The sequence below is a fragment of the Aphanomyces astaci genome (assembly GCF_000520075.1).
Source record: "Aphanomyces astaci strain APO3 unplaced genomic scaffold supercont1.40, whole genome shotgun sequence".
NCBI lineage: Eukaryota > Oomycota > Saprolegniomycetes > Saprolegniales > Verrucalvaceae > Aphanomyces > Aphanomyces astaci.
The window spans coordinates 408,100-423,124 of record NW_009798303.1 but is presented as its reverse complement, the minus strand read 5'-3'; the positions used below and the strand labels follow the sequence as shown (position 1 = coordinate 423,124).

General features: G+C 48.9%; 6 protein-coding genes across 6 annotated transcripts; 4 read left to right on the top strand and 2 right to left on the bottom strand.

The window, feature by feature from the left end:
* The first annotated feature begins 2,797 nt into the window (after positions 1–2,797).
* H257_12424 (hypothetical protein) lies at positions 2,798–4,429 on the top strand. Its single transcript, XM_009839605.1, has one exon. The coding sequence runs from the start codon at positions 2,876–2,878 to the stop codon at positions 4,403–4,405; it is 1,530 nt and encodes a 509-aa protein (XP_009837907.1). The 5' UTR covers positions 2,798–2,875; the 3' UTR covers positions 4,406–4,429.
* A 459-nt stretch (positions 4,430–4,888) lies between these two features.
* H257_12423 (hypothetical protein) lies at positions 4,889–6,496 on the top strand. Its single transcript, XM_009839604.1, has 4 exons — positions 4,889–5,544; positions 5,609–5,656; positions 5,778–5,947; positions 6,032–6,496. Exons 1-4 carry the CDS (start codon positions 4,918–4,920, stop codon positions 6,360–6,362), a joined length of 1,176 nt encoding a protein of 391 aa, XP_009837906.1. The 5' UTR covers positions 4,889–4,917; the 3' UTR covers positions 6,363–6,496.
* A 1,861-nt stretch (positions 6,497–8,357) lies between these two features.
* On the bottom strand, positions 8,358–9,158 carry H257_12422 (hypothetical protein). Its single transcript, XM_009839603.1, has 5 exons — positions 9,056–9,158; positions 8,863–8,994; positions 8,723–8,806; positions 8,572–8,678; positions 8,358–8,523 (listed from the first exon to the last, which is right to left on the bottom strand). The coding sequence occupies exons 1-5, from the start codon at positions 9,095–9,097 to the stop codon at positions 8,382–8,384; spliced, it is 507 nt and encodes a 168-aa protein (XP_009837905.1). The 5' UTR covers positions 9,098–9,158; the 3' UTR covers positions 8,358–8,381.
* A 9-nt stretch (positions 9,159–9,167) lies between these two features.
* H257_12421 (hypothetical protein) lies at positions 9,168–10,252 on the bottom strand. The gene has a single exon (XM_009839602.1). It carries the CDS (start codon positions 10,221–10,223, stop codon positions 9,345–9,347), a length of 879 nt encoding a protein of 292 aa, XP_009837904.1. The 5' UTR covers positions 10,224–10,252; the 3' UTR covers positions 9,168–9,344.
* Positions 10,253–11,643: 1,391 nt separating this feature from the next.
* On the top strand, positions 11,644–12,531 carry H257_12420 (hypothetical protein). Its single transcript, XM_009839601.1, has one exon. It carries the CDS (start codon positions 11,658–11,660, stop codon positions 12,477–12,479), a length of 822 nt encoding a protein of 273 aa, XP_009837903.1. The 5' UTR covers positions 11,644–11,657; the 3' UTR covers positions 12,480–12,531.
* A 978-nt stretch (positions 12,532–13,509) lies between these two features.
* On the top strand, positions 13,510–14,064 carry H257_12419 (hypothetical protein; the record flags this gene model as incomplete). The annotated part of the gene is made up of 1 exon (XM_009839600.1): positions 13,510–14,064. The coding sequence occupies one exon, from the start codon at positions 13,510–13,512 to the stop codon at positions 14,062–14,064; it is 555 nt and encodes a 184-aa protein (XP_009837902.1).
* Between the last annotated feature and the right edge of the window lie 961 nt (positions 14,065–15,025).

The following is a 15,025-nucleotide window of genomic DNA, read 5'->3' as shown; positions in this document are numbered from 1 at the left end:
CAACAGCAGAATCGAATGCCTTGAGGGCAAGGATTCAAGAACCACGTAAGCCAATCAAATCACGTTATGTCGAATTGCAGCCGATCCAAAGTATTGATTCGCCCCAGTCCCTCGGCATTGGGCAAAATCTAATATGTGCTTATCTTTGTATTGTAAACTGGTAGTTTGTAGAAACTTAAATTAAGTCAAATGAATTCAAATGCTACTTGGCGGCAAGTCCAAATTTGGGTGAAATGCACAATACTGACTGCTCACCTGTTTTGACTTGAGGATTACGAATGTCAGTCATCGGTGGCGGTGGCGTGGTGAAGATAGCAGCACTTCTATGGAATATGATTATATACTGTACCTAACACCAAGTAATAACCACCATTGCGACTATCCCGTCACGTGAATGAAATGTCAAAACAGCGTAGAAGCCGTTGATAGTAGTCATTCAAGATTGCCTTTGAAGTAACCTTGTCGACACCGGCCACATTGGGTTGGATCTGAGGTTGTATCGAGCGTTAACAATAAGCTCTGTGAACATACTTCCACAACCGAATTACAATCTCAACAAATCTACCCTTGTGTAAATTATATTAACTGTACCCTAAAGACAGGATTTCAATCCGCCGACACATACATTTGTACTTCAAGATAAAAAGTTATACCAAATTGGTTATCAAAATGTGAGGACAAGTAAACACAGTCACAAATTTTTCCTGTCAAATTAAATCGTGTAAACGGATAATTCGATTATGCAGTGAAAGCGGTGCGCCTTGACTACGCCCCCAAAACGTTATCTTAAACTGGTTTTTACGTTAGCCTAACCACGCACTCGCTACGGCCAATCTGCTGTGTACGACGTCTGGTGGACATAGTGTTTGGTGTGAGCGCGAAAGGCGAAAAGGTCAGATCCGTTTCGTAGACACACTCAATAAAACGACTGCATGGGAGTTCATAGCTTCCCCAATAGTGTGTTCAAGTGTTTTGAGTATGTGTTTTGTAGGCGAGAAATGCCGTTCGTCGAATTCGCTTACGGTAAAATATACTATTAATAGTACTATACTAGTACTACGTAGTAGTTGTGTAACCCTCACAAACGTTACACTTCTGAGTTGACAGTGAGATAGGCCCCCAAAACTCTACTACCAGTAATTACTACTCCGGAGTATACATAAATACTACTTTAAAAGTACTATGTAGTACTACAACTATATATATTAATAGTAGTATTACATCCTCTGTTTCAAATTACTGCGGACATATGCACAAAGCATTTGTTCCGTATTGGAGGGGACATTTTACTTGATTATGATTGGCTAATCTGAAAATTACAATGATATCATTGGCTGAAGTTGTTACAAAGACAAAATTTCTCTGCCAGAACATGATGCATTTGGCAAAAGGAACTGGCGCTTCGAGTTCACGGTGAAGAACCCCGAGAAAAGAAGCGCGATTGGTGAGGTTCAGGAATAGAATACCAATGCGTCACTTAATGGTACTTTTCCAGGGGCTGCAGCTTCAAGCGGTTGTTATATCTGCCCTCCATTCACGCAACACCACAGGTGGCCAAAAGGACCAAGGCCCCAGAAGAATTAAATAAACCTCGATTATTTTGTGTTAATCCCGATGACGAATCAAATTTACAGCGCGAAAATTGGTTGTTTTGCGCGTTGCAGCCAATAGACATTACCTTTATATTCTTATTCTCATTCAGACACATTAAACTTGGTCACAAAGTGACAAAGTGGATAATTTCGATCAATGTGGTTTTTGTTCCAATTAAGGTAGTTCGGCAAATTGAACTGTATGAACGTTTGTATACCATTACTGTATGGTCTATGCGGTTACCATTGATTCCAACGACGAGAGAAGTAAATGAAGACATTGCTGTAGTTTACAGCGATCGATTGTCTGCCGGTTTGGCACCCATTGTTACGCTTGCTCCCCACTTTAAGGCATCCTGATGTGCCCGTTTCTCCCACTTTAAGTCCTAAACTTTTCTAACGTTAGTATTTTTTCACAGGCACTGCTATGCGCACCGATAAAACCATAATTTAACCGGATTCCGGATATACTTCGAAGTATTAAGACGTTGTTCTTCCACTCTTCCATGCTACTATTCATAACGTTACATAGTACTACGTAGTAGTACTAGTAGTAATATCGTGGCCTTTTCGAAAACTCACTTTTTGATCAGAAGTCGTAAGGCCACTGTATATCGAACAGAGAAAAATAATTTCTAACGTTTTTCACTTTTGAGTTGGAGATTCGTTCCTCAAAAGTCATCTCAAATGTGGGTGTCCGAAAACTCACTGTATTGACGCTACTATATTACAGTATGTAATATAGTAGCGTCAATACAGTGATGTCGTGTGATTTACAATCCACCATCAGCACTACAGATAACGACGGAATAAGTGGCCCCGTGGTACAAAACTTTCGTATTGATTTAAGTATTCTACTTTTCGAAGTAGTTTATCCCAATACAAATTTGAAGTGCTATTTCGAAGTACCACAAGGTATGACGTCAACGAAGCAATTTGGGAGGACGGGGGTCAAGTGATACAACTGTACGTACATAACGTCAGAACAAAGGACTTTTATTCGTGGCCGCGTGTCTGCATTCCATATAGACACTTCATTGGCTGCTCTATTTTTGACGTGATACGATTGGTCGACTGTGTCCAATTTTGAGCTGGCATAGGTAGCCTTCTACTATTCTTACCAATCAGGTTCCGCCTTCGATCCCATTGGCTGTTCCTACTTCGAATCATACGAATCAAACACTGCCCAAGATCCCATTGGCTGTTGATGGTCGATCAATTAGACCTCACAGCGCTGGAGATATCTTGGCGCCCATACCACTTTACACTTTTCCTCGATACACATGGAAGCCCCAAAGCCGCTGCTGGAGCCACTTGCGCCTAGCCCCACAGACCTATCACATTCCCGTCGGCGCCGATGCGTCTGGTCGTCCGTAATAGCGCTCGGCGTCGTGGTATGCACGGTCGTGCTCATTCTCCCCCATAAAAAAGAGTTGGCGTCCAACACCGCGACAGGGCTGCACATCGACGGCACCGCTAACCTGACATTCTGGTACCGAAATAACTCGCACTGGCTGCCGGAACCCGATCTCGCCAAGGTATTCAAGCTCGTGTCGCCACTCCTGGCGCTACTCGAGTCCAACCCCAAGAGTAACACGCTCGTCTTCGCAGCGACCAACACCACAGTAGTGTTTCGTGCCGACGTGTGGTCGGTCAAGGAGTGCTCAACGATCTCCCGCGCGTTGAACAAGAGCTTCTTCACATACGACTTCGCTCATCAGCTGTGCTACCTCAACAACCCCCCGCCGTCCATGGCCCTAGATGTGGGGTCGGCCGACTCGACGTCCAAGACGGACTGCCTCGTGTCATGCAACCGCACGCTGTCGTGCATGGGGATGTTGTACAAGTCCCAAGAGTGCACGCTCTTCAAGGCCGCAACGACCACCGCGATGGCCACCGCCGGGTGGATCGTGCCTTCCCTCAAGGTCAAGTCCACCAATAACAACCCGACCGTGGCGCCAGCGGCTGTCGAGTTCGTCTCTAAAATGGCGACCAAAGTGCACGTGTACGGCACCGCCCACCAAGACGACCACGAGCTGTTCATGGCCAACGCCCTGTACACGACATTTCAAGATCGTAACGTCAAAGCTGTGTTTGTGTACACGAGCGCCGGCGACGCCAACCGCACGGACGGGTGGTGGGAGGCGCGGGAGGTCGGGACGCTGGCGGTCACGGATTTCTGTCTGAAAGAGGCCGGGTTCTACACGACCAATCGCAAGGACGAAGTCGTGTCCATCTACAACCACACGATCGGCAAAGTCACGATCGGAAATGCCGTCCACTACTTTCTTCGGCTCAGCGAGTTCAACTTGACGTCGATGATGGCACCTTCTCCTGGGAATAATGCCCCGTCACAGAAATTGTATGTCCCGTTGGGAGCGCTAAACGCAGGCGAAACAGCGTACTCGAGCTTGTCGGATGTCCTCGCCGTCATCCGATACATCATCCGAAAGGAAACGGCTGGGGTACCGTCAGTATCGGCGTTTGTGCCAGAGTTCATTGACAAGGGCAACGACCACCAGCTGCATGTGGGCACTGGCAAGTTGTTTGCGGATGCGCTGGCCGCCGAGCCTGGGCTGCAGGGCTGCGTGACCACCACGACCTTCTACGGGTACCAGCATTGGCTGGAAGCCATCAACATGAAGGAACCCATGGTCAGCTTCCAGCGCCGGGTGTGGCTCGCGCTCGCCGCCGCGCTGGATCCAGTCTACCCAGGCAAGGACGTCTGGTCCAACCACGTGATGAACTTGGGCAGGACGTACGTCGCGCGGGTCAATGCGTCCACGCCAGGCGTGCAGTGTACTGTAGCGTAGAATGTAATATCAGACAAAACACACTATTTAAAACTATGTCACACGCCACGCAGGACGCACTCGACAGCAACAGCTTATCGCCTGCAGTCCATCTCCCGCCACTGCGTTCTTCTCCGACATGGCAATCATACCAATCGATCGCGACGACTTCGACAGGCAGCAATGTCGGCATGCAGCCACAACGAGTGGAAAGACCGTGAAGGCACCGACATTCTAACCACTCGTGCATAGTTCGCGATGTTGAAACGTTTCGTCAGAATGTATCGTTCACGTCCTTGGGAGTATTACCATACTATTATTTCCGATTGCACATTGTACGTATTTCAATTTGTCCACATGCTTGTGAAACATGTGGCTTTTGCCTGTGGACAGCGCTGTTGAAGGCAACGATGCACGTGTAAACCCACTGGCACGACTATGTAGTAACTGATTTTTGGACACGAATCGTCGTGAAACTGCCAGCCGATTCATCCCTATACTGTACTTTTCGACGTTGGCGCTACTGCAACAAGATGCCACCGGCTCGGGGGAGCAGCCGCCACGGCTCGAATACCATCCTCAAAGCGGCGTCCGAGCCTTCCGATTCCATCAAAACGCGAACCATCGATGTTCCTTCCACACCTCCTCCCCAGCACGACCGGCCTCCATCCCCGTCGCCGCCGCCGCGACACCTCATGGAGCTGTTCCCGCCTCTCCCTGGCGCCATATACGTGCACTGCCTTCAACGCCACGCCTACTTGGTCGAGACACTGTCTCAGCCAAGCTGTGTCCACAGCATCCTCGAGACAAACCGACACCAAGTGCTGGCCCACGTCGTGATGGAGATCCTGGACGCATCGTCGTCGGACATCGCGATCGCATCCTTGACGCTGCCTCCAACCCTGCGCTTCGTGCTGCAGTTGCTCATCCTTCACGAGCAACGCGTGTGGCCCAATGAAACGCCAACGCCAGACCTTGTCGTGGGGCTGTGTGGCATCCTCGTGTTGCTGTGGCGGGTCACCGCCCGCGTCGATGCGTTGCTGGCACACGTCGACACGACTAACGGCGTGGAAGAAGCGTTGCCATTGGACGAAATCAATGCCAACCTCAAGCTGCGGCTGGCGCTGTTAACGGAAGAGTGGGCTCATGCCATCGGCGTCGTACGTTGCTTATGATTCCCATAGCTGCAGTCGAACGTTTGACTAGAACTTCTACGCTCTGTAGGTTGTTCGGGACTCGTTTCATGCTGTGGTTGCCGAAAAGGCCATCATGGTAAGTGCGAACGGTGTTGCTGTCATAGTTGTGGGCTCCTCGGCAGCCTAGTGTCTATGCTTTGTGGGGGTACAAATCAAAGGTTCACACATGCGAATCCATGTTGTCTTTTTGCATACAGGGGAATGGCGGAACTCCTCTGACGAATTCCAACCATGCGGCGTTTATGACCAAGTTGCTGCAAGAGTTGCTGCGACCGATGGGCAACTTTCTGCTCACCGTCGACGACGACAACGCCAGGCGATACGTTCTGACGCAGTTGTTGGACAAGACCATCGACACCACCATCGAGTTAGTAGATCTTGGTGACGCCTGTATATATGACGCTATCGCCCACGAAGGCGTTATACTCCTCGGTGTGCTAACGTCATGCAGGGAAGTGGTGGCGTCCGTGGCTCGCGTGACCGAGGCCGACCGGCGGCAACTGCAAGCCAACATCGACCATCTCAAGGCCTGGATCGACGCCACCTGCGACAGGTTGTCCACTTTGCCGTCCGTGAAGCGGTTGGACCGGCTTAACCAAGAGTGGAACATCCTCGGCATTGACAACCGCCGGAGACGCTCGAGCTTTGACATCATCATGGACACGTTGACGTCGGACACGATGGCCAGGTTTTATCGCGGTAAGCAACATCAGCAGCATTCGGTAGCGTCGATGCGCCGCATGAGCTCCAAGATGGTGCAGACACCCACCGGTAAAAAGTAATTCTTCGTACTGTAGTATGTAGTACTACTACGGGTAATTGCTAAAACGGTCTATTATTAGAGGTGTTTAGCAAGTAAATATATACTTGAAGTACTAAAAAATGTACTACGTACATATTTAATGCAACACTTTGCACGTAGCATTACTGTACGCTAGTCGGTAGAAATTAACTAGTACTACGTAGTAACTACTAGTACTCCGGAGTGTGTACAGTACTTGTGTAGTAAGGGCTGGTCTGGATGCCATGATATTTTGTCAGAAAAAACGGCAGTTTTGCCAGGAACAAGCTTGTATGTAAAAAAAATGGTATTCTTCAAACACGTGCCTCCGAAATCAGGAATAATCGTCCAGCGTTTTCAGTTAATTTGACCCAATTATAAACACGCTGATTTGGCGTACTATGTTTTTCCTGACGCTTAACATTTGTGATATTCTGGGGATTTTCAGGAAAGATTAGAGGCATCCATCCAGACATTTCACCACGAACTTATGGTGTCAGTTTTATAATGCGAGTCTTTGGGAACATGGAGAAAAAAAGGAATAAGTCGTTAGAACGTTGTTTTCTCCCGCAAGTTCACTTGTGGAGCCCTAAGGCCGAGTGTGGATGCCTCAGGCAATTTTTGATCAAATAATATTCTCACAGTGAATTCCCTTTTCAAATGGGAGGTGATAAAATATTTGGAAAATAATATTTTGATGCGAATGAGAAATATTGCTGGAAAACATGTAAGACCTGGAAAATAGTACTCCGGAGTAAACGTTTATATACATATGTCAGTTCTGCAGATAACGTTATTGTAATATTTCGCTATAAATTTCCAAACTTCGCGTGGTTTGTCGAATCAATCTTGAATCACGCCGGAGTTCTGCTTGGTTGAATATACTTGTCCTTTCTTCAAGTGCCAATCAACAATTCCACTAAAAAATATGGATTAGCCAATCGCGTCGATGATTCGTGATTCGATTCGGCGGCGAGCGATTCGATTCGACTACGAAATTCGTATCGAATAAATCCACAATACACTCGGTGAATTCGATTGCACTCAACAAAACGCAGTGGGTGGAGAAACACTTTTCGCAGTTTGACTCCTTTTTTGAAACCAAAATCGGATTACTTGCGGCGGTTTGAAGGTATGTCCCGAGGATGGATGTGCCCCCATATATTGTTAAAGGGATTTGCTCAATGCAACACACAAACGGGATCTAGTTGCTACGCGAAATCGATGTGCAACAGTGTGCTAGGAGTTGGTCGCATCTTGAACGTTCTCTGCATGTGCGTGGGGGTGCGCGGCCTTTCGCAGCGTAGCCGTGGTAGGCTTGCTTCTGATTTTCTTGAGGGGTTTGGCGCGCATTACGAGGGGTTAGCGATAGGTAACCCTTGGCGATGCGCCCGAGAACGAAGACGACATACGCTATACTTATGTATTGATATTACGCTGTAAAGTTAAAATCATTCAGCGGGCACGGCCGCATACTAGCTGCGTTGGCATCTAGCGGACTTAACTATACGCTATACTTATGTAGGTTCCTGAGCGCCGGGGTTCCGACTCTAATAAATTGTGTTGGGTACATATATTGGTTTGTTTCGAAATCCTAAAGTGATATTTCGTACGCGAAGTGCCGTTTCTAATTCCTGCCAGTACACTAGCAGTGCAGCAGTGTAAATATATATAATATCTTTGTATGTATTGTCGATTTGATACAAATATTTGGGAAGGGGGTGCAATTGAATCGCGCAAACCGATCCACAATCGATCTGATTGGTTGAATTTCTTCATTGAGTTTTTATTGGCTAATAATTTTGAGCTCATCTGAGGTAGCCAATCAAATCGAACGAGAAACCCTCGAAAGCACAATAGGATTTCGTAATATTACGTACATTAGTATTATTCATACCTATTAATAGTACTACTACAGTATGTACGTACTAATAGCACCGGTAGTGCATGACTTATAACAGTGTACTCCTTCCGAATAGGGAACACACACGAAGTACAGACAGCAGTTGGTAGATTTATATTATGAGAATCGGCCGCTGCGATGGGTCCACTCAAACCCAACGTACTGGCTGGCGTCGTTCCCTTCGACTTCCAGCCCCAGAAACGTGCGAAGGGGATGCGACGATCCTGCTGAGTCGTCTGCCACCAGTGCTTTGAGGTACCTATGGGGGTGTTGTAGAATATTGGATGTGTTGCTTTGATGAGCGTACACATTAAGCATGTCTTGGCGACGACGGACGAGGGCGGCGCTGCGGTTGTTCAACACGAGGCGGTCGGGGAAGGCTGTGGACGCAGCAGCATAGACAGATTGCCGGAGCTAGTCGATCGATGGGAAGGATAAGGTTTGGGAGAAGGACATACCTGCTCGTGGAGGGCAAAGAACTGTCGATATCGCCGCAGCACGGTGGACGCGACGCCGTTGATGGTGACGACGATGATGTAGACCTAAGGATACCCTGTCACATGGACTCGTTGAAACAGGAAGCGACGACCACACGCACTGTGAATGTGTCGTGTCCACAACTTGTGACAGCGTGATCGACGACGTCCACATCTATGGATTTCTCTGTCGCCACATGCAGCAAGAGCTTGGCCGCGCGCGACGACTCCCGACCGAAGTGGTCGAATTTGCTCTACGAGAAAGCCACATGTGAGAGACGAAGAGAGGCATCATGAGGCCGAGGAAGGGTTTACTGGACGAGGGCTCTCCAGCGGACGGCACCACCCCATGAACATGGAGGGTTTCAGCAGCGGTGCTGGTTGTTTCGGATGCTGTGGATATATCACTTAGGTGTCGAGACAAAAACGATCCGACCATTATTAGTGTGCAGGATGCCACGGTGCCTTATTAGTGTAAGCCACACTAATATAGTGTATGGAAACGGCTTTGTCGTGTTTGTGGAACCCGGTGTCCAGACTAGTGCACCACCCACTGCTTCTTACTCTCGATGGTTATTACATATCATGGTTGATGCAGATAGATCTACACGCGCAGCAGCTTAATCCGCTCTTCGCTACGCTTGGCGGCCGCCGCGGCGGTCGCGCGACGCTTCTTGAGCACCACCACCGCCAGTACCGCGACCCCGACACCCGCGAGAGTTGCAGTGAGCCACCCCGTCACATTCTGCGACGACGGGTGCACAGATGAGGCGGCAAACTTGACCGCGCCGGGGACGCCCGGCGCGGTGGTGGCGTTGCCGAGGATGGCGAGCCAGTCCAGCGTCACGTTCCAGTTGAGTTTGGTGAGGACGTGGATGTCCGTGCCTTTGTTATCAATGGCGCAGTGCGGCTGAGTTTCGACGACCTCTTGGAGTTGGACGAACAGGTCGGCGCAGCTTGGGTTGGCTCGGAAGGCGTCGACGCGGGCGTGGTCGGGTACCGTGAACAGGTCCTTGGACGACGTGCCGATGCAGCTGTAGAAGTTGGGTTGGAGCGCGAGGCCAGCAAATGCAGACGTGAGCTGCACCTTGGAGCACTTGGTGTCGTTCACCTTGGGGTACGATTCGACGTCCATCAACGCCACGACCATCGGCCACGTGATGTGGTGCGCGATCAAGTCGAGTTCGTAGCATTGCTGGGTCGCGGCGGCCTTTCGAATGTCGCCGTACAGCCACTTGCAGGTCGTGGACTCGGCAAACTTGGCTTCCGCTTCCTCCGAAAGCACTTGGTGCGAGTCCAGCGCTTCACGGGACACTCCAATGCTCAACGCACACAACCCATGGTACCAGCTCGACTTGGACGCGGAGTCCACGACCTGGTACTGTGCTTCCGTGCATGCAGTGGATGTGGACGGCGCCGCAGTGGTGGTGGTGGTGGCGGCGACTGCCGCAAGAAGGATCGCCAAGATCGAGAACGACTTCATGTGTCAAAGACTCAACTGACGAAGGCAAGAGTGATGCAAGTACCTACTGGGTGTCAATCATGTTTAACCTTGATGTATGTATACGATACAGAAAACAAGGTTACATTGTCATTGGAATAAAACGTAGCGAATTTTGGAGATTCATCCGGTTTACAGTTAAACGTGCAATTTCTATGAATAATATCTCACCGTCCGAGAATTTGATTCAAATCAACCCATTGAAACGTCAAGTTGTTCACACATATTCCACTTGTACTTCCAACCTACATTCGTCGATTTCTCCACGCCTGGGTGAGTCTTTTGGAATAAAACGCGGCGTATTTTGGACAGTAAATTGAACCCAGGACCCTCCTCTTGCGATGCGGTCCACACTAATTATCCGCCTCGTTATTAGTGTGGACCCTCAATTCCTTTCTTCCGCCGTCGAATCGAATCTCGCCCCCGAATCGAATCACGGATCGACGCTATTGGCTAATCCATTTTTGTGTGGATTTAATTGGCTCTTACAGAAAGGATAAGTATATTCAACCAATCAGAACTCCAGTGATTCAATATTGATTAGTCAAATCACGCGAATTTTGGAAGTTTATAGCGAATTCACACTTATCTAACCATCCGCATTAATTATGGGCTTGGAGAATTAGTGTGGACCGCACCAATTTTGAAAATAGAGAATTAGTATAGACTGTTAAAGTTATGTTTGTGCGTGGGATTTTAAACCATACTAGTACTTGTATTGGATGACTATCCAAGCAATTGGGCATCGCGCGATACACCCCAAACACCAACGACACTAATTACCAACCACAAAATATGACAATTCCAACACCATCTACTACGTAGTATTATTAGTGTGGACCGAACTCGAGACGGCGTGCTCTGGCTTGGTCGAGGACCCAAATGACCACACGATACTAGTAGGTGCAATCGGGACAACTACCCTTGGACCAGTGCCGGACCCAAATCTGAATCCGCACTAATTCTCAATCCGAACTAATTACACTCGACGGGTGTAGCTATGTAGCTACGTATACGTACGGTATGGCGAACTTGGCACGAATCTCTCCCATTGGTCAATCCGAAATTAATTGTCGCTGATTGGCTACAATCCAATTTCGATTTTCTACTTGAAAGGGCAAAGTGGATATTAGCCAATCAAATGTCTCAACTTGGTTTGTGTGTTCGGTTGAACGAACCATGGAAAATTGGGAAATTTGTGTAAGCTTACAAGTTCAGAATATTACTGTACGTAGGAGAGACATACAGTAACGTTAAATCTAAATCATCTTGCCGCCCCAACTTGCACTTTCAACTGCACATCAAATACCAACATTTGATTGGCTACGAAAACGTAGACTGGCCAATCCTGTGCGTTCGTCCTTCGACCCCACTGCTTTGTTGCCACTCAAAGCATCACACACTCAAATTCTCACCATGAAGAGCATTGCCGTCTTCTCTGTCATCTCTTTTGCCGCCACCGCCGCTCCATTAGACCACTGTATCGAGTCCAACTACGTGGCCGCGGTCAACTTGACCCAAGCCAGCCCATTCTTCTCGTCGTGTGCGATCGATTCCAACATCACCACGGAGCAGCTATCCAACAAAGTCATCCCGTCAGCCGCCCAAGGCGACAAGTTTATCGCGTCTGCCAACTGCCAATCGCTCTTCAAAGACATGCAGACCTTGAGTGCGCAGCAACGGTGCTTGGAGCTCAGCGTCGTACCAAATGTGACGTGGAGCATGGTGGCGTCCGCCGTCAAGGTCGCCGTGTACCCCACCGTGCCCACCCCGTGCGACTTTGCCGCGATTCAAAAGTCCGCGATGCGTCTAATCACCAAGTTAAGCGTGCTCATGTGCCTTCCCTCCATGGGCATGAACCTCGCCAAGCTGTCAGAAATCCCGCCGGTCGCCAAGCTCGAAAACGCACGCAAGAACTCGCGGTGCAGGGACGCGTACGGCGCAGTCCAAACGCTCATCAAGGGATTTCCACATTGCTCCGTCACCAACATGTCTGCGACAACGTTTCCAGGCCTGGATATCCACGCGTTTGAAACGCTCTCGTTCGACTCGGCGCTCGACATGTTGCAGCTGGCGTCGACGTTTCAAACGCAAGTCGCACGACGGGCCAAACTGTCGGCTGTGGAGCACAACATGCCCGTCGTGGTTGTTGTGAGGATGCTGGCGGGGGCGATCATGGCCTTCGTCGTGGTCGTAGCCTACCAAGCGCGATCTCGGAGAGGTTATACACCCATTTAAAGATATTGTATATTGAAACTTGCAAAACTTAAAACATGCATTTTCGAGTTCATGCAATCAAGGTTCGCTCTTAGCCGTTGCAGCCGCAGGGTTTGTTTGCTATAACGTTAGAGAAGACGACAGAGAACATACATGTAGCCGCCAAGATGGTGTGGATATACATTACAGTACGAAATCTTCTTGTGCTAACACTAGGAGGATCAACGTTACAGTACTATGAAGAAAGTTACTTGATACTGTGGTTATGTGCTTGAATCGTGCAGTGGAAACCCTCTCTATTCTATATCGTAACGATTGAAACGCTCCTAATACCGTGTAACGTATATTGGTTTAGACAGTCATATAGATTTGGACTCCTCTGTAAAATGATATAATCCTCTGTAAAATTATATATTTGGATTATTACACTTGATTGTTGTAAGCATATTGAAATTTACACTATCCGTATCCGGATACTTGCCCGCCACTGTCCAAATCTATATATGTTACACGGTATATAAATAGTACTCATTACAAAACTCGTTTGCGCCAAGAGCGTCATCAAGAAATCGCTGCCTCAAGCCACGTTTATCTGTTTCGCCCCATATTTGCCTCGAGAGAACGACCCTTGAAGCAATTGTTCGTTTGCAAAGTCAGCGCGTGCAGCTTTGGCGGCGTGGGTCGTTGGTGGTTCTTCTCATGGCTACATACATGCATACACATCATTCCCCCCTCACGCTGAGTATGCAACATCAACAATGCTTCTGCCATGCCTATCATAGTTCTGGTGTATCCAGCCAGCTCCACAGTAACGTTGTTGTCACCAACAGACACGTATCGACGGCAGCAGCGTCATGTTGACGCCGCCTGTCGGCCTTGGTACACGGTGTGGATCGGTTTATCCGGACAAGTATCCGGAGCCGCACGAGATGTCTCACCATTTCGTACAACGACACTGCTGCGTCACCGCATGGTGCTGCTTCGATGATGGAGTCGACGACGAGCAAGCTCTTCGAGGGACTTCACTTGCATCCCACTTTCCAATCTTATCATGGCCACGCCAATGTTACGCGGGTGTTGCTTCAGCGGGTGCGCCAACGTGGCCTTGGCCGACCGGGACGGCAAATGCGATTTGCATAAGCACAAAGGTAAGTGCCAGGCCCCGCTGTGCGTCAACCAAGTATACGCCCGCCACCTGTGCGTACGCCACGGCGCCAAGCGGCGATGCCAAATCCCTGATTGTTGGGCCAACGCGCGTCGCGGTCCGCTCTGTAGCCGCCATGCTGAACTCCCTGCCCTTCGCAAGACGTGCATCGAAGACGGATGCACCAAACATGCACAGCGGCATCAAAAGTGCGTTGCCCACGGTGGAGGACGGCGATGCAAAGCCAACGATTGCATGCGGTGTGCGCGATCCGGCGGGTACTGCGCGCGGCACGGCCGGGAGCTGCTCGAGCAGACGTCACTGCTGGCCAGTACTGCACACATCGAGCCCGTGATGGTGTCCACGATCTCTCTCGACACGGAAGACGCTGGCTCGTCCAACGAATCATTAGGCGCATTCACGGAAGTGGATGCCGTTGTCTTGGGATACTTTCTACGGTGAATTCACATACTATTCATCCCAAACGTCGAGTTTGCCATCCAACGAAGCACCCGCCATACTCGTATTGTGTCCAAGTTTGCATCCTTCATCTACATTCCTGCGCTGACGACGAAGTAAGTTAATGTAACGTTACCGGTATGTTGTCTCACATCGGATCAAGTGTTGATTCTCGCAACACGAGTGTACATACATGTATACGTATACGACGCACGTCTTCTCCGTCGAGACGAAGTTACACGTCGTGTCACAGTGTCACACATGTCGATACCTGAGGTTAGATATCCTCTCCATCGTGGATTGCCGTCGTTCGTCGTTTCAGTGCAATACGTTTGGAGAACCATCAATGATACTACCGATGATACTACCGGTATTAAAAAATAATTAATACTACACCTTTTTTCTATTGACTTGGGACTTTTTTCAACGTTGTTGGCTTGGCGCTCATTCGAAAGGGCGATGTGTCCATTCATTTGGCCTTGTGGCCAATAGAATTGACACATAGTGCCGCAACACCCTTTGAAATGTACCATACTACCAATGGAAATGGCTCCACTACCCAACAATATGCCAAGTACCATTTCGAATCTGCCGTGCTTAAAGTTGAATTGGATCGAATATTCCTGAAGGTTGCAGTTGGGCGATCTTCGCGCCCACTTTTTTCACTTTTCAAAATCGCATTCCGTGCAACAATGGAGAACGCTGCACCACAGACACCAGTACGACGTCATCGCTCACGATACACTAACCATGCTCATAGCCACGCAAGAAATACAAACGCATCCCTTCGTCTGGAGTACTTCTACGGTCGTGCGGACCGAATGGAAGACATGGAAGTAGGCATGTAGCTGTTTGCTGCAAGTTTCGATGATTTTATCTGCTTTTTTCATGCCGTCGCGTATTTGATAATAAAATTTTATATTCGATCCAACTCCACTTCAAGCACGGCAGATTCGAAATGGTA

Coding starts and splice junctions, on each gene's coding strand:
- H257_12422 (XM_009839603.1), bottom strand. CDS start 9,097: ATGTTCATGGGGTGGTGCCGTCCGCTGGAGAGCCCTCGTCCA. Junction 8,995..9,055: donor CGCTGGAGAGCCCTCGTCCA/GTAAACCCTTCC, acceptor GCTTTCTCGTAG/AGCAAATTCGACCACTTCGG. Junction 8,524..8,571: donor CGCCAAGACATGCTTAATGT/GTACGCTCATCA, acceptor ACACCCCCATAG/GTACCTCAAAGCACTGGTGG.
- H257_12423 (XM_009839604.1), top strand. CDS start 4,918: ATGCCACCGGCTCGGGGGAGCAGCCGCCACGGCTCGAATACCATCCTC. Junction 5,545..5,608: donor GGGCTCATGCCATCGGCGTC/GTACGTTGCTTA, acceptor TACGCTCTGTAG/GTTGTTCGGGACTCGTTTCA. Junction 5,948..6,031: donor ACCATCGACACCACCATCGA/GTTAGTAGATCT, acceptor AACGTCATGCAG/GGAAGTGGTGGCGTCCGTGG.
- H257_12420 (XM_009839601.1), top strand. CDS start 11,658: ATGAAGAGCATTGCCGTCTTCTCTGTCATCTCTTTTGCCGCCACCGCC.
- H257_12421 (XM_009839602.1), bottom strand. CDS start 10,223: ATGAAGTCGTTCTCGATCTTGGCGATCCTTCTTGCGGCAGTCGCCGCC.
- H257_12424 (XM_009839605.1), top strand. CDS start 2,876: ATGGAAGCCCCAAAGCCGCTGCTGGAGCCACTTGCGCCTAGCCCCACA.